The following is a 26,468-nucleotide window of genomic DNA, read 5'->3' as shown; positions in this document are numbered from 1 at the left end:
CGGGATTGTGAGCTAAGAGGCAGGAGTAAGAGGCTTGGTCTCAGCCGAGTGCCTCCACCTGGGCTGGCCCTCCTCCACCGCACAGGCAGCCTCACCCCCATCTAGGAATGTCTGGTCCCCAGGTAAGCATGCACTGAGGCCAATGCTCCAAGAAAGGGAAGCCCAACCAGCCGCGCGGCATCCCACTGCGGCTCCCGCCATCTCCAGGGTGGTCCCAATGGCAAGTTGGGCCTGGGCAGACCTTCAGATAGCTAGAGGGGGCGGGGAGGGGGGACGTCTGACTTCTGGGCCTTAGGAAAGGGATAGGGATGGTCAGGGAAGGAGCGGAAGGGGAAATGAACTTGGTGAGAGTGATGCCCCTGCTGGAAAGCCCACTGCGTCTTCATTTCCCTGCAAACTCCAGTCGTGTTGAACTCACCCTGCCTTCACAGCCCCCCACTCTTCCTCTCACCCTCATCTCACCCTCCACTTCCCGCCCATAGCTGGCCCCCATTCCAAATGCCTTGCCGCCCGCCTGCACCGCCCATGGGCAGTTTCCAGACCGTAGGCACCAGCACCACCTCTTCCCTCCCTGTCGGCTTCACCTGGAGTCAGACACCAAGGGGACTGGGATCCAGCCTCCTCACTGTGCTTTCCCACCTGCACTATCCTGGGTGCTGGCACATGCCTTGCCCAGCATAACCCTTGTCTCTTCACAGGGCTGTAGACTCCAGACACTAGCTTTTTCTTTTTCTTTTCTCTCTTTCTTTTTGGTAGGGAAAGGAAGGGGGCATTTTAGTGAGAAGGTCACTATGTCACTTAGGCTGGCCTTTAATTTACAATCCAACCTCAACCTCCTAAGTGCTAGAATTACAACAATGCCTCACAATGCCTGCTAGACTAGCTCCTTGGTAGGGTTTCTTGGGTCTTTTCCCCCAAATGCACAAGGCCTGGCACAGAACAGGCACTGGAAAAAAAAAAAAAAACATAAGAAGAAAAGGGAATTAGATTTTTTTGGCTGTACTGGGTTTTGAACTCAGGACCTCATACTAAGCATCTGTATAGAAGAGAATAGATGGCTGACAGTACATCTGAGTAGGCTTAGAGTCTAGAGTCCTAGATTATAATGCAGCTAGAGGATCTGAGGAGACTAGAGAAGGTATATTATATGAATCACATCAAATTCCTTCTGTTGTCAGGCCTCATGTTGGACCCAGAAGACTATTGTCTGCACTCATGTTGCACTTCCAAAAACAGAGAAGGAAAACATGGTAGTCGATGCCAACCCAAAGTGCCAAGGGTCCCAGGTGAGCATAAGAATGTGACTATACAGAGGAAGGGTATCTACAGGCCCCATGGGATGTCAGGCTTCCAAAAGAGGACCACTGCCCAGCTCAAGACCCTAGAGAGGTCCCCAGAAGAAGTAAAGATGGTTTCTATCCTATGGACATTCAAGAAGCTGGAGTGTGACGTCTATCTTCTGGAGGCCACGGCTGTGTAGGCCTCTTCTCTGCTCCCTGAGTGGCCTCCTTTTAGCTTCTCTTTGTGTATATGTGTGTGTGTGCGCATGTGTACATGCATGCATGTGCATGCTGGTACCGATGCTTGAACTTAGGGCCTGTGTACTATGCCTTAGCTTTTTTCATTAAAGGCTGGCACTCTGCCACTTGAGCATCAGTTCTACTTCTAGCTTTTTAGTGGTTAGTTGGAGGTAAGAGTCTCATCGACTTTCCTACCTTGCCTATCTCTGAACTGTGATCCTCAAATCTCAGCCTCCTGAGTGACTAGGATTATAGGTATGAGCCATTGGCGCCTGGCTCCATGTTCTCTTTTCTGTGTGGGGTTGAATCCTCATGTCTGATTGCTCCTTGAGAGATGAAATGAGTTAAATATCTATCTCAAGCAAGAGGCACCAAATTTTGAACAAATGATTGCTGACTAAACAGATTATTCCTTATTTTTTTGTAGATATGTTTGATTTTTATTCTCAATCCCACATCCTCTCACTCCTGGGACCTAGGAATTATGCTGCAAATAGTATTTAATTCAGAAAGAGGAGATCTAGTTCAAGTCTCTGCTCCACATATACTGGGACAACTGAATTAGCCATCCTGAATCTGTTTATCAATCTTTTTTTATTTATTTTTGGTTGGTCGTGAAGCGTGAACTCTGGGCCTTGGGCACTGTTTCTGAGCTCTTCAGCTCAGGGCTTCTGTCCTACCCCTTGATCCACAGTGTTACTTCCTGTTTTCTGGTGGTTTATTAGAGATAAGAGTCTTGAGGACTTTAGTGCCCAAGCTGGCTTTGAACTGCGACTTTAGTGCTTGGGCTGGCTTTGAACCACAATCCTCAGATCTCAACCTCCTGAGAGCTAGGACTACAGGCATGAGCTACCATATCCTGCTAGCTCTTAAGTTCTTGAAAGCAGAGAACCAGGGTTGTTCCACTCTGTAGTTCAAGCCATTGCAATGTTCACTGAGAAAAGAAAACTTAAGGTATTAACTTTTGAGTCTTTTCCTGCCATTTCCAGGTTGACTTTGAGTTAGGTCATCCCTTTTGAGTCTTCTTTGCTTTACCTGGAAAGTAGAGATAACCTTTTGCCTGACACAGCAATAGCATCCTAAGTGTGAAAGTGTTTTATGAGTGGAGTGAACAGTATAATAGGTGGTTAATCTACTTAATCATTAATTTATTAAAAATAAACAGGGTCAGATGTGATGGCCCATGCCTGTAATTCCAGTAGTTTGGGAGGTAAAAGTAGGAGGTTTGTGGTCTGAAGCCAGGCCTGGGCAAAAGTATGTGTCTAAATAAACATGTGTATCTAAATAAACAAAAGCAAGAATGGCTATGGTATGGCTCAAGTGGTAGAACTATTGCCTAACAAGCATGAGTTCTTGAGTTCAAAACCTAGTGTCACCAAAAATAAAACAGCTGTGATGCAGAACAGATGAGGAGCAGTCTTGAAAACCAGGAGACATGCTTGTACTGTGGCTATAGAGATGCCATAGAGAGGCATCTGTTCCTTTTCTCCCTTCCTCCCATCTTTCTCCAGGGTTCTACAATTTCCTGTATTAGCATTTGGAGGGGCCTGGCATAAGAAGGTATTTTTTTCTCTTCTTTTTTCTGTCCTAGGGCTTGAACTCAGGCCTAAGCTTCTTTTTCTTTTTTCTTTTTCTTTCTTTTTTTGGCCAGTCCTGGGCTTGAGCTCAGGGCCTGAGCCCTGTCCTTGGACTTTCTCAAGGCTAGAGCTCTACCACTTGAGCCTCAGCATCACTTCTGACTTTTTTCTATGTATGTGGTGCCGAGGAATTGAACCCGGGTCTTCGTGCATGGTAGGTAAGCTCTCTACCACTAGGCCAAACCCCCAACACAAGCCTGGGCTTCTTTTGCTCAAGGCTAGCACTCTATTACTTGAGCCACAGAGCCACTTCCAGCTTTTTCTGCTTATGTGAAACTGGGGAATCGAACCCAGGGCTTCATATGTGTTAGGCAAGCACTCTACCACTAAGCCACATTCCCTGTCCCTATTTCCAGCTTTTTCTTGAGTATTTTATTGAAGATAATTGTCTCGTGGACTTTTTGAACCATGATCCTCAGATCTCAGCCTCCTGAGTAGCTAGGATTATAGGCATGAGCCACTAGCAGTGGTGGAAGGTCTTTATTATGGTGGCTCTGATCGCACAGCTCTTGATTTCTTTGGTGAATAAGGCTGCCTGAGACAGCTGTGAACCCTGAAATGCCTCCTGGAGAAATTTCAATAGCAAACCTGTGTGGTCCCTCTCTGCTTCTGACCTTTTGGTGGCAAAGTTTATGGGAAAGAAAGTGATTTGTTTCAGACCAGAGGACATAGAGCAGTCCAGAAGGACTGGCTGGAGACAGCCTCAGTCTCAAATCAGCTGAGGATTAAACGAGTAAGTACACACAAGAACACCCAGGACATTCTGTGTGGTTGGTGTGTTTACCCTAACCAGTGGTATATCTGTGTCAGAGAAGACCAGGTCTCTGTTTCACAAACAGTTTATGTGTAAGGAGTACGTATGTTTGGTTTTAGAGCACAAACAGCCAAGATAAAAACAGATCAGTAGGGTGAGCTGTTTCCCATCAGAAGCCAGTGGGCTGGACAACATCTGCTCCTGCACAAGGAGGCTGGAGCTGCACTGTCCTAGCTCCCATACACCCTCCCACCAATATCTCTGCCCCCAGCAGAAGCAGCCCCACATTTAGAATCAAGCAAGCATGATTTGGTTCTCCTTACTGTGTGAATTGGAGCAAATGACTCCATTTCTCTGTACCAGCATCTGAAGTGGCCTGGACCAGAAGTGGAAAATGCTGGGTGAATCATACAGTGCTGTGCATATTCTTTTCATATATTACCTTTCTTCTCCTGCTGGAGGTGGCACTGCGATTCTGAGGCCTTCAGCACTGGGCAGCTGAGGGAGTGAATCTAATCTCTAGCACAAAGGACCACCTGCCTCCACTTCTCCTTCAAGCTAGTTCTTAGTTTCTGACAAGGACCACCTCTCAGCTAGAAGCTTTGGAGGAACCTGGAGGCTCATTTTATGGATGAGAGGAATGTCTATGTACCATGAAACAGGAGTAAACCAGAAGGAGTGAAGACTATGGTGTGTGAGTTCACCTATATTCTACTTCTGAACTTTCTGGAGACTTAATCTTCACTGATTGCCTTTGTCTTCACTTTGTGTATTTCCTCCTATACTGCCAGTGAAAAGAGTAAGGGGAAAGATACAGTTGGGACAAGATCTGAAGGCACAGGACCTATCAGGGCTCTGGGAGCCTCTCTGTATTCCTTGACTTTGGAATCCCTTGTTTCTTTTTCCTGGACCCCAGGAAAATGCACCGATTTCTCCTCGAGCCATGAACAGAGCCAGTTCCGGATGACTGATTTGTCCTGGAAGGATTTTACCAATGCCTTATCCCTGGCCAACATGGTCCTGGGGATCTTCTCTATCTTCTGTAGCTTCGGCAGGTATGTCTGGGGCCCAGCATGCTCTTAGCCAAAAGCTAGAACTTAATGTCAAGCGGCAAGGGGAGGGGGAATCTAGAGAGCTAGATATCATGCCTGTCTCAAGGGTCAACTGGAAGAGAGGCAGGGAAAAGTGCAGTGATTTGCAAGTTAGGGGTCAATATCCTGATTTCAATTGTGACACCAGCCTGATATATGACATCTGTAAAATAAGAAGCTTGCATTATGATCTGTGATCTGTATAGTTCCTTCAGTGATGGAAGTCTAGTATTTAAAATTTTTTTTTTGTTGGTCATGGAGTTTGACCTCTGGGCCTGGGCATTGTTCCTGAGCTCTTCAGTTCAAGGCTACTGCACTCTCCTGGAGCCGCATCGCCATTTCCAGTTTTTAGTTGGAGATAAAGAGTCTCATGGACTTTAGTGCCCAGGTTGGCTTTGAACCAAGATCCTCACATCTCAGCCTCCTGAGTAGCTAGGATTTCAGACATGAGCCACTGTGCCCAGTTTGTTTTTTGTTTTTGTTTTTTTGTTTTTGCCATTCCTGGGGCTTGAACTCCGGAGCACTGCCCTTGGGCTTTCTCAAGGCTAGTGCTCTACCACTTGAGCCACAGCACCACTTCTGGCTTTTTCTGTATATGTGGTACCAAGGAATCGAACCCAGGGCTTCATGCATGCTAGGCAAGCACTCTACCACTAAGCCACATTCCCAGCCTCTTCATTCATTTCAGCAAGAGGCTATTAATAATAGTTCAGTTCCCTTTTAGCTTGAAATTTTCGTGAGTTTGGAGTTTCAGAATCTTAACCTAGTGGTAGGAGAACATATCTGCAAAAGAAAATCTTTGTCTTCTGAGTTCAGCCAAATCTTCTGGAGTGTTATTATGATGCCACAATGGTAGGCTTGCTATTTTATTCAGCCTGCAACCCCTTTAATACTTAAGTATGGACTTAAACAAGTACAATGCTGAGTTAGGTGCTCTGCTTCTGCTGCACCTGAATGGAATAGATATTTAGACTGGCGACTTTGGGAAGGCCTCTAAGAGAAGGTTTACTTGGTACTGTGATGACTGCTTTCAGAGAGACATGTGCTGGACAAAGGAACACATCCAAGAATGTGGGGTCTGAGAACATCCAAAACTGGAGAACTACAAGAAAAAAAAATGAGTACACTGTCATAGTTGGAGATTTCAACACTCCTCTTTCAGTAGTCAGTGGATCCTATGGCAGAAAATCAGCAAGGACGTAAACTGCAGTCCCATCAATCTGCTAGATATAGTTAACATCTATAGATGAGGTCACCTAATAGCAGATTATTCTTTTCAAGTTCTCTTGGGACATTCATTTAAGAGCAAACTATATTCTAGGCCATACAACACACACATTAACAAATTTCAAAGAATTGAAGTCATAACAAAGTATAACCTCAGATTACATGGAATTTAACTAGGAATCAATAACAGAAAGATAATCACTAGATAATCTTGAAATATTTGGAGGTTAAGCAACATACTTGTAAATAATTTGTGGGTTAAAAAAAGCAAGTGAAATTTAAAATGTTTTGAACAAAAAGAAGGTAAAAATACAACTACTAAAATTTGTGAGACGAGGGAAAAGTCATGCTTGTAAGAAATGGAGATACTTGAATGTATATATCATTATACATAGCTGAAAAATGCAATTAGTTTTTTTTATAGTGGAATGATAGAATATACTCACACAAACCAAGAAGCTATCAGCATAACTTAGTGATATAATCTTTCTTTGAGGGCATCATCATATATATCTTATGTGTAGTCTATATTGAAACATGATTATGTGGCATGACTGTATTAAAAGAGAATAAATATGTTTTAAATCAGTGATCTAAGCTTTTACCTCAAGAAACAAGAAAAATAAAGAAAATTAAATTCAAAATAAGCAAGAGCAAATAAAAATTAAGTTAGAGCATCAATTTAAGAAGTCAAAACCCAGGATATGGGCCTGGAAGCATGGCCTAGTGGTAGAGTGCTCTTCTAGCATGCATGAAGTCCTAGGTTCAATTCCTTGGTACTACATACATAGAAAAAGCCAGAAGTAGTGCTGTGGCTCAAGTGGCAGAGCACTAGCCTTGAGAAAAGTATGTCCAAGGACAGTTCTCAGACCCTGAGTTCAAGCCCCAGGACTGGCAAAAAACAAACAAAAAAAACCCCAGGATATTAGTTGAGAAAAATCAGTGAAATCAAAAACTTTCTTTGAAAAGGTCAGTAAGATTGATATACCTCAGCTAGGCTAAGCAAGACACTAAATACTAATATAAGAAATGAAAGTTAGGTGCTTGTTGCTCATGCCTATAATCCTAGCTACTTCAGGAGGCTGAGATCTAAGAATCGTGGTTCAAAGCCAGCCCGAGCATGAAAGTCCATGAGACTCTTATCTCCAATTAGCCACTAAAAAACCAGAAATGGTGCTGTGGCTCAAATGGTAGTGCAGTAGCCTTGAGCTGAAGAGCTCAGGGACTGGGTCCAGAGTTCAAGCCCCACAAATGACAAAGAGAAAGAAAGAAAGAAAGAAAGAAAGAAAGAAAGAAAGAAAGAAAGAAAGAAAGAAAGAAAGAAAGACAGACAGACAGACAGACAGGAAAGAAAGAAAGACAGGGAAGAAAAGACATGAGGGCCAGGCAATCCACGGGTTCATGCTTGTAATTTTGGCTTACTAGGAGGCTGACGTCATGGCTTATCTCTACCTGACCAGCTAAAAGCTGAAGGTGGAGGTAAGGCTTGAGCGGTAGTGCACCAACCTTGAGTTAAGAAGCCAAGTAAGAGTGTTAAGCCCTGTGTTCAAGCCACAGTACTATCATTCTCTCTCTCTCTCTCTGTCTCTCTCAAAACAAGCAAAAAGTTACAAGCTACCATAACTCACACAAAGAGAGACATTATCTGAACAGGCTCTTATCTATCAATGAAATAATCTAGGCATCACTTACAAATTGACATGTTGAAAGCTTTCTGTACAACTACTTAAAGATAATAATTATTGGCTAGGATGTAGCCCAATGGCAAAATGCTTGCCTCTTTGTACAACATCCTGGGATCAATCCCCAGTACCAAAAGAAAAAAATAAATTAAACAATTATTGTTTAAAAAGTAATCAGGGGAGTAGTGCTGTGGCTCAAGTGGTGGAGTGATAGCCTTAAGCACAAAGAGGCTCAAGGACAATGCTCAGGCTCTGAATTCAAAACCCATGACTGACAAAAAAAATTAGGTCTGAGACTGGGGTTCATTCAAATTCAGAAACAAAAATATATTATTTCCTCTCATATGTGAAAACTAGATTTAAAAATGAGACATGAGCTGGACGTGGTGGTTCACCCCTATAATCCTAGCTACTCAGAAGGCTGAGATCTGAGTATCTCTGTTCAAAGCCAGCCCAGGCACTAAAGACTGAGGGATTCTTATCCCTAATTAATCTTTAGAAAAGAGGAAGTGGGGCTGTGGTTCAAGGGGTAGGGTGGAAGCCTTGAACTGAAGAGCTCAGGAACAGCATCCAGGCCCAGAGTTCAAGTCCCACGACCCACCCCCCTCAAAAAAAAAATGAGACAAGAAAGCAGAAAGGATGATATTTGAAAAGAAGAGGGGACCATGTGGAGGGAGAAGGGGACAAGAGAAGGTAGAGGAGATAGATATATCAAATTACCCTATATGCATGTATGAAGGCATGAAACCTATTATCTGGTACAACTAACAAATGCTAATGAAGGAAAAGAAAGAAGAAATCACTTAGTCAATATGCTTGTAATCCCAACACTGGATTGAGACAAGAGGTTTATGACAGCAAGGCCAGACCATAGACCCCAAACAAGAAAAGAAAAATTATTGAGCAGAATCCCCTCATTTTACAAATGGAGGAATAGAGTCCCAGAGAGGTGGTTAGTGATTCATCTGAGAATTCATACTGTAGATGGTAGCAGAATCTAGACTAGGACCTAGGAAGGGTCCCTGAGCCATCAAATAAGTCTGGAAATTCGAGTTGAAAGAGACCCTAGTGGTCACCGTGAGGATCCAGAGGCTGAGGTTTGGCAAAGATGGAAGCATGTGGGAGGGAGGGGGGATGTTTAGAGAAGTATATATCAGAAAGGGGGGCTGGGAATGTGGGTTAGTGGTGGACTCCTCAGTACCACAGAAACAGAAAAAACTGGAAGTGGTGCTGTGGCGCAAGTGGTAGAGTGCTAGTCCTGAGCCAAAGAAGCTCAGAGATAGTGCCCAGGCCCTGAGTTCAAGCCCTAGGACTGGCAAAAACAAAACAAAACACAAAAACAACCACAGAAAGGATGTAAATACAGGTCATGGCCTTGGATGTGCACATGTGGGAAGTGTTATGTAAGAGCATATCTAGACAGCTGGCTGTCCAGTGGGGACTGTAAAGAACTGCCCCATTCTGATCTTCTGGCTTCACTTTAGGAAATATCACTGTGCTTCCTGGATGCTTCTGATCAGCTTCCTATTGGACATGGCAATAGGGACGATGGCCAGACAACTCAACATCTCCTGCAGGTTGGGTGAGTCCAGTCTTGAGGACCCGAGTTCCTATTCCTCATCCCTGGTCAATGCCTAGTCTCTAAAGTCCAGCAGGCTTCCATCTGTCACTCCTCCTATTCCTGTGACAATAGCAAGAACAGTCCTGAAGCAGGAGCTAGGGAGTCCCCCCCAGTCTGAGTTTCAGCTGCTCTGCTGGCTCAACCTTATCTGTTCTTGGCCAGTTCTGTCCTGGTATTTCCTGTCCTTATCCGCTCTGCTTCCCTATTCTGGACTGAGTGAGGTATTAAAAAGGTGAGGGAGAGGCGAGAAGAAAGAGGGTCAAAAGAAGAGGACAAACTACCTCTAGCTAAGCAAGTGGTTTAAAACCTCATGAAGATTCCCTGTAAGGCCTTGTTTGAAAGAAAAAAAAATTCTGGTGCTTTTTAGTGTACATCAGATTGTAGCACAATTCTTGCATAGTAAGTGACAACAATCCCAATATCAGGAGAGGGAAAGACTTGCCAGGCTACAGGTGGTCAGGAGCAGAGCTGGGAGGACATCTCAGATTTAGAGGGAGGCTAGGATCTGAGTGTGGATTTTGATACTGGGTCTCTGGAACAGGAGCGGAGCTGAATGACTTTGCTGTCTTCACCTCCTTCGGCTTGGCCTCAGCTCTTCTCCTTGGTGTGGACGGGCCTCTCAATGGGTTCCTGGCCATCATCTATGTGTTAACCACTTCTTTCCGCCTGTGCTTTTATTCATCTGGTAAGTGGAACCCCGGTAGCCTTAGGACTTCAAGTAAGGGACCACGGAGAGGGAAGAGCTGCTGGAAGGTGAGGGAAAGTCCTTCCTTCTTCCTTCTTTCTTGTAAGCCCTCTGCCTACTGTAGGTTGTAGGCTGTGTTGACAGCGACCTAGTCTGAGAGATAGGAGTCCTCATTTCTTAGAGTGGCTGTGCTTTGTTCTCTGTATGATCCTTAGATGGCACAGATTGGCTTCATGTACTCTATAAGTGGAGGTTGCTCTCCAATTCCTCAAATAGGAGAAACTGCTGTGGGGAGGGCAGTGACTTTTGTAAGGGCACAAAGCAAGGGGGTACAGACAGATAGTACATTCAACTTAGACTAGACCTCAAAAGATCCTTTCAGCCAAGACTTGGCTAGGATATATCTCCGTCCTCACTGTTGCCTACTTTCCCTTGAAAGTCCAACATAAAACCCACATGTTTGTGAATAACTATATGATTTACACCCTGGTACTGCCTGGGATAAGGAAACTTGATAGGCTGGGTAGGAGAAGATTAAGGAGAGAATGGGCTGATGTTGTTTGTGTGCTAGTGAGCAGGGAATCAGCAGGTCACCATGATTCTTTCTCTTGCAGGAGTTCCCTTCTCATACAAGGGTCTACCATGTCCCTATGCTTCCTGTGTTTTGGCTTCCACTTCCCTTCTGACCAAAGGCAACACATTTATTCTCTGCTGCATGGCCTCACTCATGATTCTATTTATGATCGACCAGAGCTTCTACCCACGTGATGAAATCTTAGAATCTGAGAACTGGAAAAAAATGGTCTATATGGGAGGTAAGTGAAAATACCAATTTCAAATGATGGCCAATTGATTATCAGTACTTTTCATAGTCATCTCATATCTCCAGCATCCCCTATCTACCTTGGGCTTCATTTTTATTTTTTTCCAGTCCTGGGGCTTCAATTCAGGGCCTAGGCACTGTCCCTGAGCTTCTTTTGCTCAAAGCTAGCACTCTACCACTTGAGCCACAGTACCACTTCCTGCTTTTTTCTGTGTATGTGGTACTGAGGAATTGAACTCGAGTCTTCATGAATGCTAGGTAAGCACTCTACCCCTCCCAGCCCTGGGCTTTATTTTTTAACCATGATATTTATCATCATCTGACATAGATTATGTTTACTAGTTTTGTTTGTTTTCTATAAACCCTAGGCCTTACCCTCATTAGAGGGCTTATTTATTTATTTATTTTTGGCCATTCCTAAGGCTTCAGCTCAGGGCCTGAGCACTGTCCTTGGGCTTTCCTCAAGGGTAGAGCTCTACCACTTGAGCCACAGCACCACTTCTGGTTTAAACTCTCTTTGTTTTGTTTTGTTTTGTTTTTTGGTGGTCTTGGGGTTTGAACTCTGGGCCTGGGTGTTGTCCTTGAGCTCTTCAGCTCAAGGCCAGTACTGTACCGTGTTGAGGCACAGCACCACTTCTAGTTTTCTGTTGGTTAATTGGAGAGTCACATGGACTTTCAAGCCTGGACTAGCTTTGAACCATGATCCTCAGATCTCAGCCTCCTGAGTAGCTAGGATTACAGGTGTGAGCTACCAACACCCAGCAGGACTCTTTTTTAGAGGACTCACCTCAAAGGGCTCTGAATAATGCCTATTACATAGTAGATACTCCAAACATATTTGTTGATTTAGGGAGCACCAACCACATGCCTAAGTGTTAGAAGCAATTTGGTACACTAGATATGGTCCCTGCTCAGAATCTATAGTCAAATAGGCAGAAAGTCACCAATCAAATAATGGCAGAAGTAACTGGGAATATGTTTTGATATGCTGGATAAGTGTAAGTTCTGGAAGATGTTCAAGGATGGCCTGATTAATATTAGGGTGGCCTGAACGAAGGGAAAAGGACTCTTAAGAAAGTGATTTTTTTTTTTGCCAGTCCTGGGCTTGAGCTCAGGGCCTGAGCCCTGTCCTTGGACTTTCTCAAGGCTAGAGCTCTACCACTTGAGCCTCAGCACCATTTCTGGCTTTTTTTCTATTTATGTGGTACCGAGGAATTGAACCTGGGTCTTCGTGCATGCTCGGCAAGCACTCTACCACTAGGCCAAACTCCTGGCCCCAAGAAAGTGATTCTTAAGTGAGACCTGCAAGGTGAGTTCAAGCAGAGGGCACAATATTTCATGATGGTTGGAAAGCTGGAAGGTGCTGGAAGAATTAGTGGAACAGTATGTCTGGAGCTTGCTGAGAGAGACAGTGATAAAAACTGAGGCCAATGAAGTAGGCAGACTTGGTGAGACCTACATAGGAAATTACATAGAGTGAAAATTTCCAGGATTACTTTGATTACAACATGGCGGTAGGTGATAGAATACCAAGATGGGAAGTTCAAAATAGAAGAGTGTGATGGAATAAAGGAAAATGATTAAAGAGTTGGAAATACAATTGATATTATGGAAGAGAAGTTCATGTTTAAACAATAGAGTGCCAGGAATTTGGTCTAGTGGTAGAGTGCTTGCCTAGCATGCACAAAGACCTAGGTTTGATTCCTTGGTACCACATACATAAAAAAGTCAGAATTGGTGCTGTGGCTCAAGTGGTAGAGCACTTGCCTTTTGGAAAGCCTAAGAACAAGGCTCAGGCCCTGAGTTCAAGCCCCACGACTGGCAAAAAAAAAAATGTTTTTCTTCCTTTTAAATGTGCTCAGTGAAGGGCCGGGAGTTTGGCCTAGCGGTTAAAGTGCTTGGCTAGCATGCATGAAGACCCGGGTTCGATTCCTTGGTACCACATACATAGAAAAAAGCCAGAAGTGGTGCTGAGGCTCAAGTGGTAGAGCTCTAGCCTTGAGAAAGTCCAAGGACAGTGCTCAGGCCCTGAGCTCAAGCCCAGGACTGGAAAAAAATAAATAAATAAATAAATGTGCTCAGTGAAATAAGACAAGTATTTATGAAGCCATTCCATTTTTGTCTGAGCCCAGTCTAGTATGTAGGATTCATGGTTCCAGTTTACGTTTGAAGCTTGGTAGCATTAGCACTAACATTGCTACCTGAGTTCTGGGTGCTGACTTCTCTTATATCCTTGATGGCAGAGGCAGAATGATGCTAAGAAGAATCTGGGACTAAGTAGATCTGAGTTCATGTTCTAACTTCAGCATGAACTAGTTGTATAAAATTAGGCTATTACCATTTTCATCTAAAAAAACATGAAGTCCAAAATCCCTCCTTTGCAGGATCATTGGAATTAAGCAAAATCATGTTCTGATCTCTTGTTGAATACATAGTGGTTCTCCCCATGAAGTACCTCTGGCAAGGTGTATACAAATGGTAATCCCTAGCTCCCATCTTGTTTTCCACCTCTTTTCCCATCTCATATGTGACAGGATTCCCCACAGTGGATAATATAGATCTCCACTTCTTAAAATAACCCATACAGTTGACCTTAACCTTCTGATGGGTAAAGGAGAAGATTGCACCTCACAGATTGTGACACAGTTAATACCAGAAGCCTACTTGGACAATTTCAAAGTAGCTGTTTCCCGTGGTCCCAGCCTACAGCACAGTCCCACTGCCCTTTTAGATGAGGTCCCTCCTCTCTTAAAGAGCTCCTAAGAATCTGGTTTCCAATAGCTTCATCCTCTGCTGATTTTGCTTTTTGTATCCTTTTGCTCTAATCAGCCTTCACTAAGAGTAGGACAACACAGAGAGTCCTGGAGACAGCTTGGGGAATTATCACAATTCCAATTCCAGGTTCATCAACGAAAGGGTTTCTACATAAGTGGCCTGTCTACTCCCCACTAGATATTCTGTTAGGTGTTAAATGTAAATTATTTCAATTTACTTCATAATCTGATTTAGATTAAACCATGTTTCCAAAATGATAAAACATATGGTTCCAATCCAAAGCCTGATTCTAAAAATTAGACACTTAGACTGCCTCACAACTCAAAGAGAGGTTGAAGTGTGTCGGCAATGGCCATTCCATGAGAAGAACCACCATGCCTTCAGTAAGGGATCAGAATAGGATCTGACAAGACCACAGGATAAGGAGCAGCAAAAGAAGTGTACTGGAATTTTGGAATAATGTATATGGAGCATAGCCATTGATCTGTTGAGGCAGAAACAATATTTAAAACCAGAATGGTCTTAGAAACTAGAACAGCTTCCAGGTACCATTTTCCAGGAATTCTCTTCTAGTGGAATCAACAGTTGCACTCTCTTCTTCCAGCACTGAATTGTGATAATTCACATAGGGTATTACTTACCAAGAGAGTTCATCAGAGACTCAGTGCTGAAGCCTTGAATTAGTAGCCAGTTACGTGGACACCCACTGTGTGGCATGTATGCAAACTTCAGACACCCAGAAGTAAAGCAGGTGTTCAGCATAAGCACATGGTTGCACTGTGTAGGTACAGTGAGCCACCCTGATCAGTTAGAGAAAGCTTTCTAGTGGTGAGGTAACCATCAGCCAAGAGCCAGCTACCAGCAGGCCTTTCTAAGGAAAGCAGTCTCAGGATTCTGGGTTAACTTTTTCTGCATAAAGAAAAAGTATTGACCATTATCTCATATTCATTATTTCATATCCCATCTTGAAATGATTAAGGTTTTTGTTTTTTTAATTCTCTAACAATGGATCTGAGCAACTCGAATGTATTCTTGGCCAGTACTGGCTTGTGATCTGCAATTCTGATCACAATGGAACCTGAGATTGCATTATTACTTAATTGTGAGATTATCTGTATTTACCAATTAAACTGAACTTGAAGATGGGCTCCTATCTCTTTTCTTGCTGTGTCTTAGGCACTGTGGGTGTCATGTGAAGGATGAGAGGGTGGGCTGGGATGCATTTAAGCTTTATAATGTAAGAACTGAGTGTCTGTGTTTTTGCTCCTTCTAGGTGTCATCATGCTGTTTTTCTTCCCATTCTCTCTCACTGCTTTTTACTGCCTGATGTGGTCACTCTCCTACATCTTCTTCCCTGATTCCCTGTGGGGAAAGGCAGCGTGTCCTGGGGTCTAGCAGTGAGGAAGCCCCAGCTCCAAGTCCTGTTGACCTCTGTGGGGACTGCACCAGCATGTTGGGCCAAGCCTTGCCTGTCCTCACTAAAGCTTTCCTTGTGCCTGTGTGGTCATATTCTAGGTATATGCTATCTCTATTGTTTTGAACCACAGCAACTCACATAGGCACGGCAGATTTTGTTACTGTTATTGTGTTGCCTCTTCCTTCTTCCTTCCTTCCTCCTCTTCCTCCTTTTTCCAGGGATTAAAATCAGGGCCTTTCACTCTCACTACTACTTGATCCATGCCCCCGTTCAATAATTTAGTGGTTAATTGGACATGGAATCACACAAGCTTTTCTGCCCGGAGTGGCTTTGAACCATGATCCTCTAAATCTCCATCTCCCAAATAACTAAAGATTGTAGGTATGAGCCGCCAATGCCTGAGCATTTTTTTTTTCTTCTGTCTGTTGCGGGCTTGGGCTCTGGGCCTGGGCACTGTCCCTGAGCTCTTCTGCTCAAGACTACCGCCCTACCTCTAGAGCCACAGCACCACTTCCATAATTAACAATTTTTAGTGCTTAATTGGAGATAAGAGTCTCAAGGTCTTTAGTGCCCGAGCTGGCTTTGAACTACAGTCCTCAGATCTCAACCTCCTATGTAGCCAGGATTATAGACGTGAGCACTGCACCCAGCCCTGACTTACTTCTTTATCTTTGTTCAGAGTTCTGACTCCCTTTTGGGAAATAATAATAATAATAATAATAATAATAATAATAATAATCATTGATTTTTTCCAAACCAAGTTTGGGCTATGATTGAAATCCAGCTCTTACACTAGCTGGGTGACTTTGTACAGTAAAGATCCTACCCTATAAAGAAGAAGAATCTTCCAGAATTTGTGTAGCCTCTGCCTCAGCCTTGCCAGGTTGGAACTAATTGTGTGGGTGTGTGTGTGTGTGTATAGAAGGTGGGGGCTCACTAATTTTTTTAGTAGTAGTTTGAAGTCAGGACCTTGCATTTATTTTGCTAGTAAGACTACTTAATGTATGTGTGTGTGTGTGCGCGCGCGCACACACACACACACACACACACACACACACACACACACACACAGCCTTTCAGTTATTTTCTTCAGATAGTCTCATGGTTTTGGTCCAGGAGTCTGCCTCTGACTGCAATCCGATCCTCCTACCTTTGTCTCCCACATGGTTTTTTCCTGGGCTGGCCATGAACCAACATCCTTCTGTCTCCACTTCCTAGTAGCTGAGATTCCTGGTGTGAGCCCTACACCTGGCCCCTCACTTGCAGTTATTATAGCTGCAGACTCTGGCTCTGCAGAACTTGCCCATTTAGAATGCCTGTAGAACTCTGTAACTTTTTAAATTTTTTTTTATTTTAATGGTGCAAAGTCCGTTGCTTCATTTAGCAATGAGATTATTGGCAGCAGGAAGGCTGCTTTTGGGGGTCTCATGATGTGTTTCTTTTCTAAGCTTTCAAATACTAAGCTCTAGATGCTGAAATGCTACTTCATTTCTTTGAATCCAAATCAGATGGGGATAGTATTGTTTCTTAAAGTTGTACCTCACAGAATTTTGGCCTCCAGAAGCAATAGTCTTGCATCTCTATTTGGGACCTGAAAAGCTCACTGGCTAATTCTGCTTCTTTCCCAGAGGTGGCACCAGAGCACCTTCTACAAGACTGACTTTTCTGAAGTTTTTAGGACAGTGTATGTGGTGAATATGCATCAAATCTAAAATTAGATTCCTTTTTTTTTTTTTTTTCAGTTTTTTGGTGCTGAAACTGGGGCTTGAACTTCAGGACCTTGAGATCTCATTTGACTCAAGCTGGCACTTTACCTCTTGAGATACAACTCCACTTTTGGCTTTTGGGTTATTAATCTGAGATAAGAATGTCATAGATGTTTTGCCCCTGCTACCTGTAAACTGAAGTCCTCAAATATCATTCTTCTGTATAGCTAGGATTACAGGCATGAGCCATCTGTGCCTAGATTAAAACTAGATTTCTTGCTGAGTGCAGTACCTCACATCTGTAATCCTAGCTACTCAGGAGGCTGAGATCTGAGGATCAAGATACAAAGCCAGTCTAGGCACAAAAGGACCTGAGACTCTTATCTCCAATTAACCTCTAGAAAATGGGAAGTGGACCTGGCTTAAGGGTAGGGTGGTAGCCTGGAGCTGAAGAGCTCAGGGACAGCACTCAGGCTGAGTTCAAGCCCCATGATTCCCCCTCTCCCCCCAAAAACAAAAAAAAACCCACTAGATTTCTTTTCGAAGTACCAGTCTAAAGAAAACCACATCATGGGCCTGGAGTTTGACCTAGTGGTAGAGTGCTTGCCTAGCATGCACAAAGACCTAGGTTCAACTTCTCGGTACCACATACATAGAAAAAACCAGAAGTGGTGCTGTGGCTCAAGTGGTAGAGCTGTAGCCTTGAGAAAGCCCAAGGACAGTGCTCGGGTCCTTCAAGCCCCAGGACTAACAAAACAAACAAAAAACCAGATCACATCATTGTGATCTGGCTCTAAAGGTGCAGACAGCAGCTTTTCCCTCCTGGTTCTGTACTTATTTCTCTGTTGCAACCTTCATGCTATCATGTTTGATAAATGTGTCTGTGTCCAGAGATATTTTCATCTCCTTCAGTTTACTGTTAGGTATTTCTGCTACCTGCTACAGTTCCTGGCACTCACGATCTTTCCTTTGCAGATGACTCATGGCTTCTAGTAAATAATTCTATAATATACAAGGTTGCTATAATAACAATAACATACAACGTTACTATATGGCAATATTGTAGCTCACACTCCTCAGTGCAATATTAGGAAATGCAACCTAAGAACTGTCTTCATATAAAGTTTTAGGGCCAGCAGTTAGGCCTATACCTGGTACAAGAGGAACTAGGGAACTGATTTAGTTCAAAAACAAAATGCTTGGGATTGGCCAATAATTTCCTATTCTTGAATCATACTAATTATCAGGTTTGTCCTCACGTAACTTTTATATTTTTCTATGTTCAAAGGTAAAATATTTTGTTCCTGAATTTCCATGAACAGAAGTCAAAATCAGTTTATAGTCCCCCATGAAGACTGCTTTGAAAGTAAATTGTGGAGTTTTGAAATGCAACATGTCAACATTCAAAAGACCTGTATAACTCAGTGATCCAATTTTTTTTTTTTTTTTTTGCCAATCCTGGGGCTTGAACTCTGGGCCCAAGCACTGTCCTTGGGCTTTTTTTTCCTGATCCAATATTTTCTAAATGGACAATGTCTGATATCTCTAAATGATGCACGAGTGAAAGAGCCACTCATAGGGCAATACTCAAAACTTCAAAAAGATTTTAATATATCAAAGTACAAAAAGCTCATTGATAAGGTATCAGATTCCATATTGCAGTTAAACCTTTAAGAAACCAACCCTTGCTGAGTTTGGTGTAGAATCAATAAGCTATAATGATCTACAAAGCTTTGAACTGGTGGTTCTCTTGCCTCAGCTTCCTAAATGCCTGGTGAAAAGTCCATTTATTATGTTGATAGTAAAACCGCATGCAATTTGGAAAACTTTTGCCCTTCTAGGGTACTCTTACACATGAGAATATACCTATGACTGAGGCATATTAACATGGACCGTTCCGAAGGGTCAGAATCTTTCTAAACAACGCATATACATAGTTGTCTAAATGCTTTCCTTATAAAACAATCTAAAAGCAGTTGGGGAAGAACATATGCTACTTATCACATAATTTATTTCTGAATTATGCTCCTGAGGGTAAGAAAACAATCTGTAGGTGGGAAAAATGAGGCTGAGTTTTTTAACCCAGGTCATTTTGCTCCCAAATGGGGCTTTATCTAGTATACTACTACAACAGCATTTTGTTATGTTTACAATCCTATACTCTTCAAACAAAAATTCAACTCAAAATTAGTGGCCACCATAGAATCTAGTTACCCGAGGATGATCTTATACAGACTACTTTAGTTGCAACTCAGGCACTCAAAAGCATCTTCACTGTGGGTTATGTTTCTGACACCTCAGTTTACTACTAAAATAAGCTACAGCAGTTAAAACTATTCTCAGTGACCTTAGAGGTAGCAGGGACAGAGAGATGGGACAGCCTAAGTTCTCAGCACACAGCAGGGAAAATACAGGCATTTGCAGTTGTAAGAGGTGGCAGTGTTTGGCCTATGTTCTGTGATCTGCCTGGTTTCCATTTCCCTTCAGCTCCCTGAATGCCAAAGTTCCTCTGGCATTAACATTGCTATGAACCCTCATCTTGAAACAAATGTCTGGGGCAGAAGGAACTTTATTTTGATCCCTAAAAATGGCAGTTCTCAATGGTAGGTGTCTGGTTTCTAAGGGATGAGTCTGATGGAGCAGCCTCAAAGATGCGAAACAAAGCTTTGTTGCCTGGCTTCCAGCTCCTAGCCTTAGTGACTCAAATGAAAGGGAAAGAGTCACGTATTTCCACCTGTGAGATTGAAGACATGGCCAGCAGGGGCATGCAGAACTGTAGCTGGGAGGGATGAACATTGGAAAGTCATCTCTTCTCTATCCTGCTCAAGGACCCAGGGTGGTTTTGCTTGCTGAGTAGCTTCTTACTGCTCACATTTTCACGTCTAGGCACTCCCACCTAAAGTGTGAACAAATGATCATTTCATAAGTATTTTATTTGTACTTTTGGAGAAGAGATACAGTTTTTACAAGAAACACTGATTTTTCTCAAACAATAGAAAAAAGATTAAAAAACTGATGAGAAGAAGACAAGAAGTCTCTTCAGCAATCACTGGGCAATTCAGAGTTGAGGACCCAGTGACGCAGAAATTATACAGAGGAAGTTCAGCATTATCCACAAATGTCTTCTTGTCTAGTTCTGTAAGGCTCCAAACAGGCCATCTCGGCTCAATACTGGGCACAAGCTCACTCACAAACAAGGTTCCAGGGTCTCAGTGTGAAAGCCAGGACTGGCTCACTCCCCAGGCGGTTGCATCTGTTTACAGAACTCATCAAACTGCTGCTGCTCCAGCTCTGTCATAACTCTGTTGAGGGCATAGATCTGAAGTGAGAAACAGATATGTTAGCAACAGAAGCAGCCACTCAGAGGGCCTACACACCAGAGACTAAGTCCTCTGAAAATGTGGAACTGCACCAGAAACATCAGCAACTGGCGCTAAGGAACAGGAAGGCTGGTAGTAATTCCATCTAGGTAATGAGAAAGAAGCAACAAGGCAAGGCAGCTTGGTCTTTAGGGGATGGTAGGATTTGAATAGGTGGAGTGGAAGATGCTATGTGTCAAATACAGTGGATCTGGGTGCTACTCAGGAGGCTGAGATCTGAGGACTGAGTTCAAAGCCAGCCCAAGTACAAAAGACCTCAGGACTCTTATCTCCAATTAATCACTGGAAAAACAGAAGTGGGGCTGTGATTCCAGGAGTTGGGCCATAGCCTTGAGCTGAAGAGCTCAGGGACAGCATCTAAGCCCAAAGTTCAAGCCCCATGACCCACAAAAATAAATACAATGGAAAAGTACAGATTCAGTTCTGGAAACTTCCAAGTATTCTAATACAGAGTCCAGGGTCAGTGCTGGGGAAAGGAAGGCAATGGAATCTACATGTATTTACATACACACCCTTTATTTCTTCTACAAATCGGGACATTTCAGTTCTCTCATGAATAGTTACAGTGGAATGTCTCTTACAGTTTTATTTCTACTACATCTCTAATACTATGGCCTGCCCTAGGATACAGTGTCCAGTCTTCTCCCCGACCAGTGTAGCCAATGCTTCCTAAGTGCCTGATGACTGTTCTCCCCTCTCCCTTTACGTGCCCTCCCCCCACAACTCAAAGCCTTCTAGTTATCTTTCCCAGAGCACCAAAGTGTTTTGTGTGTTCCCTTGCACTTTTCCTCAGTCTACAGATAAAATCCAGGTCCCTTAGCATGGCATAGAAGTCGCCAAAATACTTGTTTTCTCTAGCTCCCCAACTCCTTCTCTACATTCTCCCCCCATGCCTACACTCCAGTTCTTTAGTTGGGTAGTTGATATAGAGGGTTTTCTTCCTCCTCTTCTTTCCTTTTCTTTCTTTGTAGTATGGATGTTTGAACTCACTTGAGCCATACCACCAGCCCTTTTGGTTTTAGCTATTTTTAAGGACTGCCTTCTGACTACCATCCTACTTATACCTGCTGTATAACTAGGATTAGTTGTGAGCTATGACACATAGCTCACTTGCTAAGAAAAAAGTCATTTTAACTTTCTGCCTAGGCTGACCTTGAACTGTGATTTTTCCCAATCTCTGCTTCCCAACTGCTTCTTTTATCTACACATATACACTTTAAAATATACATACCAAAAAATAACCACCTCTGCCTCATTTATTCAATAACTAGTGAGCATTTGAAGTCTGTACCTCACTTTCTCAGAGGCTAAAAGGGTTATTAAATGGCATCTTGCAGACCTCCTGGTCAAGGAGGCAAGGAAGAAGATGTTATGGGGAAGGGAAGAATAAGCAAGATAAAGAAGAGACTACAAATGAGAGAGGATGTCTGAGCCAAGGAATGAAAGACTCAGTCAAAAAAGGAAGGGTCAGGGGCCGCGAGTTTGGCCTAGTGGTTAAAGTGCTTGCCTAGCATGCATGAAGACCCGGGTTCAATTCCTTGGCACCACATACATAGAAAAAAGCCAGAAGGGGTGCTGAGGCTCAAGCGGTAGAGCTCTATCCTTGAGAAGGTCCAAGGACAGTGCTCAGGCTCTGAGCTCAAGCCCAGGACTGGCAAAAAAAAAAAAGGAAGGGTCACTAGCAGTGTCAAATGGAAAGTATCACTGCCTCCCTGCCATGCAAGGGGTTCTGTGACATTTTTACTGTAGGAGATGACACTAGGCACAGGGTGAAGAAAACAGCAAGCTGTAAGGGCAAAGCCAATAGCAGCAAAGGCTGTAATGTTTTTAGAGACCTAACTCCTGCACTCTGGTTACGATATGGCTTTAGAGCAAGGATAACCCTCTTCCCTCCTAGGGCCATATGCTTTATATATTCCTACTTTATCCCAGGAAGTATTTGTTAGAGTAAAATAGGAATATAACACCTGCCTTGCAGTGGGTCTGCATGTGTTCACATGTGTTCATTCATGCATGTGCTGGCTGGGCACCAGCCTGGCTATAAGAACCCAAGTAGCAGCTGTCACTAGAGTACAAGTTTAAAAATACACCTCAGCAAGTGACCACCAACACCACCAATTGTTTAATTTCAGTCCACAAGAAAAACTCAGGCTGAATATGAATCATTATGATAATGTATACTTTCACATGAACTGTTTTGCTTTTTTTTTATGGATTGAAACCAGGAAGGGCCTGGAGCATCTAGGTAGGCACTTTTCACTTGAATAACATCTCCAGCACTGTCTTTTCCCTTTTGTACCATTGCTGGGGCTTGAACTCAGAGCCTGGGCACTGTCCCTGAGCTATTTTGCTCAAGGCTACTCCTCTAGCACTTGAGCCACAGCTCCACTTCTGGCTTTTTGGGGCAGTTAACCTCAGATAAGAGTTTCACACTTTCCTGCCTGAGCTGGCTTCAATTCTCAGATTACAACTTCCTCAGTAGTTAGAATTACAGGTGTGAGCCACATGTGCCTGGTAATATTGTTTTGAGACAATGTATTGCCACAACCTGGTCTCAAACTCATGATCCTCTTGCCTCCACCTCTCTAGAAGCTGGATTATAGGTATGCACCATGCCTATTTCCTCTTTTTGTTCCTTATAACAATATCATCCTCACTTTACCAAGAATGTTCGGAGAGGTTAAGCATTTTGTTCAAGGTCACATGGAAAGAACTGAGAGTTGAAATCAAGACAAATAACTCTAAACTGTGGAACTTCCCAGGAAGTGTGTCAATAAGGACATGATTAATGTCCTCAGCACCAATCTTAATGGTATTCACAAGGGACAGCTGCAGAGGAAGAAGGTTTCTTACATTACCCCTTGAACTGTTCACTATAGAACAAAGCAATAAAGTCACCCCAGGGCCTAGGCAGCTTTTAGATAGTCTGCCTTAGTGCCAAGAATAATTTCAGCTCATTAGCCGCAAACGTGCTATTTAGTTTATTATGTTTGCTGAAATGTAAGCTTCATGAAGGCAGGGATTCTTCTCTGCCTTGTCCAATCCAGTGTATCAAGTTCCCGTGTTCCCTGGCACATAGCAGCAGCTCAATATACGTTAACCAATGGATCTGATTTAAAAAAAAAAAAAAAAGACTATGTCACGGGCTCGATCAGAGGAAGGAATGAGAGACTTTTATTCTGCTAGTAGGGGAACAAGATTTCTGGGAGAAATTTGGCAATATCTAGTAAAATTGTAACTATGAATTGAACTGGGCACCAATGACTCATACCTGTAATACTATTCAGGAGGCTGAGATCTGAGGATCAGAGTTCAAAGCCAACCTGTGCAGGAAAAGTCCATGAGACAGGAAAGTCTGTGAGACTCATTTCCAGTTAACTAGCAAGAAGCCAGGAGTGGAAGCATGGCTCAATTAGTAGAGCAACAGACATGTACAAGGCTTTGAGTTTAAGCACTAGTGGCAGCACAAAAAAAGATTCTTGTGCAAATACAAATAGCTCTAAAAAGTAATGCAAACCAAATACAAAACTATATGGAATTTTATTAACATAGAAAATTTAAACATGGAGATTGTATATTCCAGGATATCAGTGTATATGAATGTAATGGTATTAAAAAAAAAAACAACAAAGCAAAGCTTTCGTTTTTTGTGCTTAGCCATGAGGAAGGGGGAAGGGTGTAAGACAAGAAATAGACAAGGGGGACTTCATGGTTATGTGTGATTTTTATTTATAAGAGTCCAGGAAAATATGACAAAATGGCAACCACTACCAATTTGGGAGCTGACCACTAGGTGTTTGCTAATTGTACTATTTAAGTTCCTCAAAATAGAGAGATGAAAAAGAACAAAGGGTTTTTTTTGGGGGGGGGAAGAGATGTCAAATACTCTCGTCTAGATGTGGCTTAACACTAGTACTGTACACAGTCTAAAGCTTTTTCTTCTTACCCTGACTGTGTTGGAAGAACAAAGCTCCCCCCCCACCCCATGTGCTAAAGCCAGGCCATTACCTGGTACTTTTTGCACCCAGTCCCAAGCATGTGCTGGGTGCTGGGTTCTCTCTCCCTCTCGGATTCTCAGCCCTCACTTGCACTTAGCTTCTGTTGCTTCTTTCCTCAGGTCTTTCCCACAATGCCAGGACTCATGTGGGGACCTGCCCCTAACTTGGCGTATGACTCTGGGCTGCCCTGTCGGGGTTCTGGACCTCTCCTGTCCTCTCAATCTGCCAGAACCCTCCTCTTTCCTGAGGGGCAAGCAAGACCCCACCCCCATGACAGTTCCCCACTCCCCTTCCTCTCTACCAGCAGCCGGCCGGGCACGCGGAGCCCCGCCTCTTTCTCACCTCCGCTCTTTGTCTCTGCTTCAGCTCCTGCTGGGCAGATTTCTGCTTAGCTTTCTCCACCCGGCTGACAGGTTCTTTAACTTTGGATTTTTCTTTCCGTGCAGGTGGATCCATGGCTTGGCTGCTGAATACTACTTCGTGGTCGGCGGACCAGGGCGGTTGCGAAAGAGACAGATCTCTACAAAGAAGGACCCGCCGGTCACTCCCAGTGCCTTGGCGGGGCCCTACCTGGGACAGGTGAGGCGGAGTGCACAGGTGGCACGAGAGTCAGACCTCATGCCCTCTGCCCTGCCTCGACCTCCCCCCTCGGTCCAATGGTCACCTCCCCGGACTCTACGACAGCTGCCGCGTCGGCCTCCGGACCACAAGGCCCGGGGCAGCGGCGCTCCCAGGCCGAGACGCCAGGCCAGGCCTGGGCCCGGGGCTCCCCGGCAGCGTCCGCGGACACAGCCCACCCCGGACCCGCAGGGGCCCCGCCAGCCGCGCGCAGCCCGCCCCGCCCCTCCCGCCCTCCCTCCCCGCCCCGCGGCAAGATGGCGGCTCACCACGTAGTACCTTTCGCTCTCGGGCCTTGAACTTTGGGTCTCCGCCTCGTCGCAGAGCGGGCCCCACGCCCGGGTCACCCTCGCCTTCCCCGCGGTCCGCGGGACCCAAAGCGCCGAGCCCGCCGCCCCCGGACTGGGCGGGCCGCGGCGCGGAGGCGGGGCCGCGGCCGGAGGCGGGGCCGCGGCCGGAGGCGGGGCCGGAGGCGGGGCCGGAGGCGGGGCCAGAGGCTCCCCCGCCCACAGGAGCCTCGGCGTGTGCGCAGAAAGCACTGGGCGGGGCCTGGCGGGGGCGGGGCCTGGCGGGGGTGGGGGGGGCATGGGCGCCGGAGAGGATCGACTGCTAACAAAAGGTTTTGTGCGTTTAAACTCCCCACTCCCCTCCTCCCCGAATATTTTCGGGGACGACTGCTAGGCCTGGAAGAATAAGAGCTGAACCCTGGGATTGAAGTGGCTCAGCGTTGGAATCCCGAGCCCCAAGTTCTTAATTCGATGAGTGCGGGTCGGTGATTGCCACCTTCCTGATTCAGGGGTGTGAGGAGGGGCGGCAAGGGAGGGCCTGTTCGCCCCATGCTGGGTCAGAAGAACTCTTGGCAGTCCCAGAGCAGACACTTGTGGTCCACGGGTAAATCAAGGAGATGTACATTAAATCGTGTGTACCCATCCGTTTGTTATGTTAGCAAAAGAAGATAAGTAACCTTTCTTTAGACCTTCCTTGTAGTTCAGGCACTATTTCCAGAGCTTAACATTTACTTATGTATAATACTTACATATGTATAACTTATATAAGCTATTATTATCTCCACTTTACAGATTAAAAAAAGAAAAATGACTTGCCCCAGGTCACTTGTAGTAAGTGCTGAAACACGTATTTTAGGCAGGATTCACTGGTACAGTGGCTCATCTAAAGGAAAACAGGTCAGGCCACCACCTTTGTTCAAAGTAGAAAACACTGACACAAATGATCGGGCGTTGAGCAAATAGTGAGTGGGTAGTGAAGATGAACAATGACAACTTCTGTGTAAGGATAAATTGTTACATCCTTTATGGGGGCCAGGTTAGCACTAGATGTCAGAAGCCTTAAAAATGAGCACAGCAGGAGCCGGGAGTGTGGCCTAGTGGTAGGGTGCTTGCCTAGCATGTGCAAGCCCTGGATTCGATTCCTGGGTACCACATGCACAGAAAAATGAGCACAGCATACAAAAAGATCATTCTGACCCAATTCCATTTACATGAGGGATCTAAACTAGTCAAATTCTAAAAATTCA

At 44.3% G+C, this 26,468-nt stretch overlaps 2 protein-coding genes across 3 annotated transcripts; one reads left to right on the top strand and one right to left on the bottom strand.

Moving 5' to 3' along the window:
• Positions 1–24: 24 nt before the first annotated feature.
• Tmem269 (transmembrane protein 269) lies at positions 25–15,333 on the top strand. Its single transcript, XM_090335060.1, has 7 exons — positions 25–122; positions 1,179–1,286; positions 4,828–4,966; positions 9,396–9,493; positions 10,074–10,217; positions 10,832–11,032; positions 15,089–15,333. The coding sequence occupies exons 2-7, from the start codon at positions 1,184–1,186 to the stop codon at positions 15,208–15,210; spliced, it is 807 nt and encodes a 268-aa protein (XP_090191186.1). The 5' UTR covers positions 25–122; positions 1,179–1,183; the 3' UTR covers positions 15,211–15,333.
• A 4,109-nt stretch (positions 15,334–19,442) lies between these two features.
• Svbp (small vasohibin binding protein) lies at positions 19,443–25,521 on the bottom strand. Of its 2 annotated transcripts, XM_090335063.1 has the most exons (4): positions 25,214–25,521; positions 24,659–24,836; positions 20,130–20,257; positions 19,443–19,834 (listed from the first exon to the last, which is right to left on the bottom strand). In XM_090335063.1, the coding sequence occupies exons 1-3, from the start codon at positions 25,519–25,521 to the stop codon at positions 20,171–20,173; spliced, it is 573 nt and encodes a 190-aa protein (XP_090191189.1). In that variant the 3' UTR covers positions 19,443–19,834; positions 20,130–20,170. The 2 variants fall into 2 exon arrangements, with proteins under 2 accessions (XP_090191189.1, XP_090191188.1); XM_090335062.1 differs by lacking the exon at positions 19,443–19,834 and having other exon boundaries at positions 19,986–20,257.
• Between the last annotated feature and the right edge of the window lie 947 nt (positions 25,522–26,468).

This window comes from Megascapheus bottae, chromosome 6 (assembly GCF_031878675.1).
Source record: "Megascapheus bottae isolate mThoBot1 chromosome 6, mThoBot2.hap1, whole genome shotgun sequence".
Lineage (NCBI taxonomy): Eukaryota > Metazoa > Chordata > Mammalia > Rodentia > Geomyidae > Megascapheus > Megascapheus bottae.
The sequence above is the reverse complement of the archived record's forward strand: the minus strand, read 5'-3'. Positions and strand labels throughout refer to the sequence as shown.

What these genes read in the sequence shown, in the direction of transcription:
- Tmem269 (XM_090335060.1), top strand. Translation starts at nt 1,184, where the DNA reads ATGTTGGACCCAGAAGACTATTGTCTGCACTCATGTTGCACTTCCAAA. An exon ending in ATCTTCTGTAGCTTCGGCAG is followed by an intron (nt 4,967 to 9,395) that starts GTATGTCTGGGG and finishes GCTTCACTTTAG; the next exon opens with GAAATATCACTGTGCTTCCT. An exon ending in CCTGTGCTTTTATTCATCTG is followed by an intron (nt 10,218 to 10,831) that starts GTAAGTGGAACC and finishes TTTCTCTTGCAG; the next exon opens with GAGTTCCCTTCTCATACAAG.
- Svbp (XM_090335063.1), bottom strand. Translation starts at nt 25,521, where the DNA reads ATGCCCCCCCCACCCCCGCCAGGCCCCGCCCCCGCCAGGCCCCGCCCA. An exon ending in TCAAGGCCCGAGAGCGAAAG is followed by an intron (nt 24,837 to 25,213) that starts GTACTACGTGGT and finishes CCTTCTTTGTAG; the next exon opens with AGATCTGTCTCTTTCGCAAC. An exon ending in AGCAGAGACAAAGAGCGGAG is followed by an intron (nt 20,258 to 24,658) that starts GTGAGAAAGAGG and finishes TTCTCACTTCAG; the next exon opens with ATCTATGCCCTCAACAGAGT.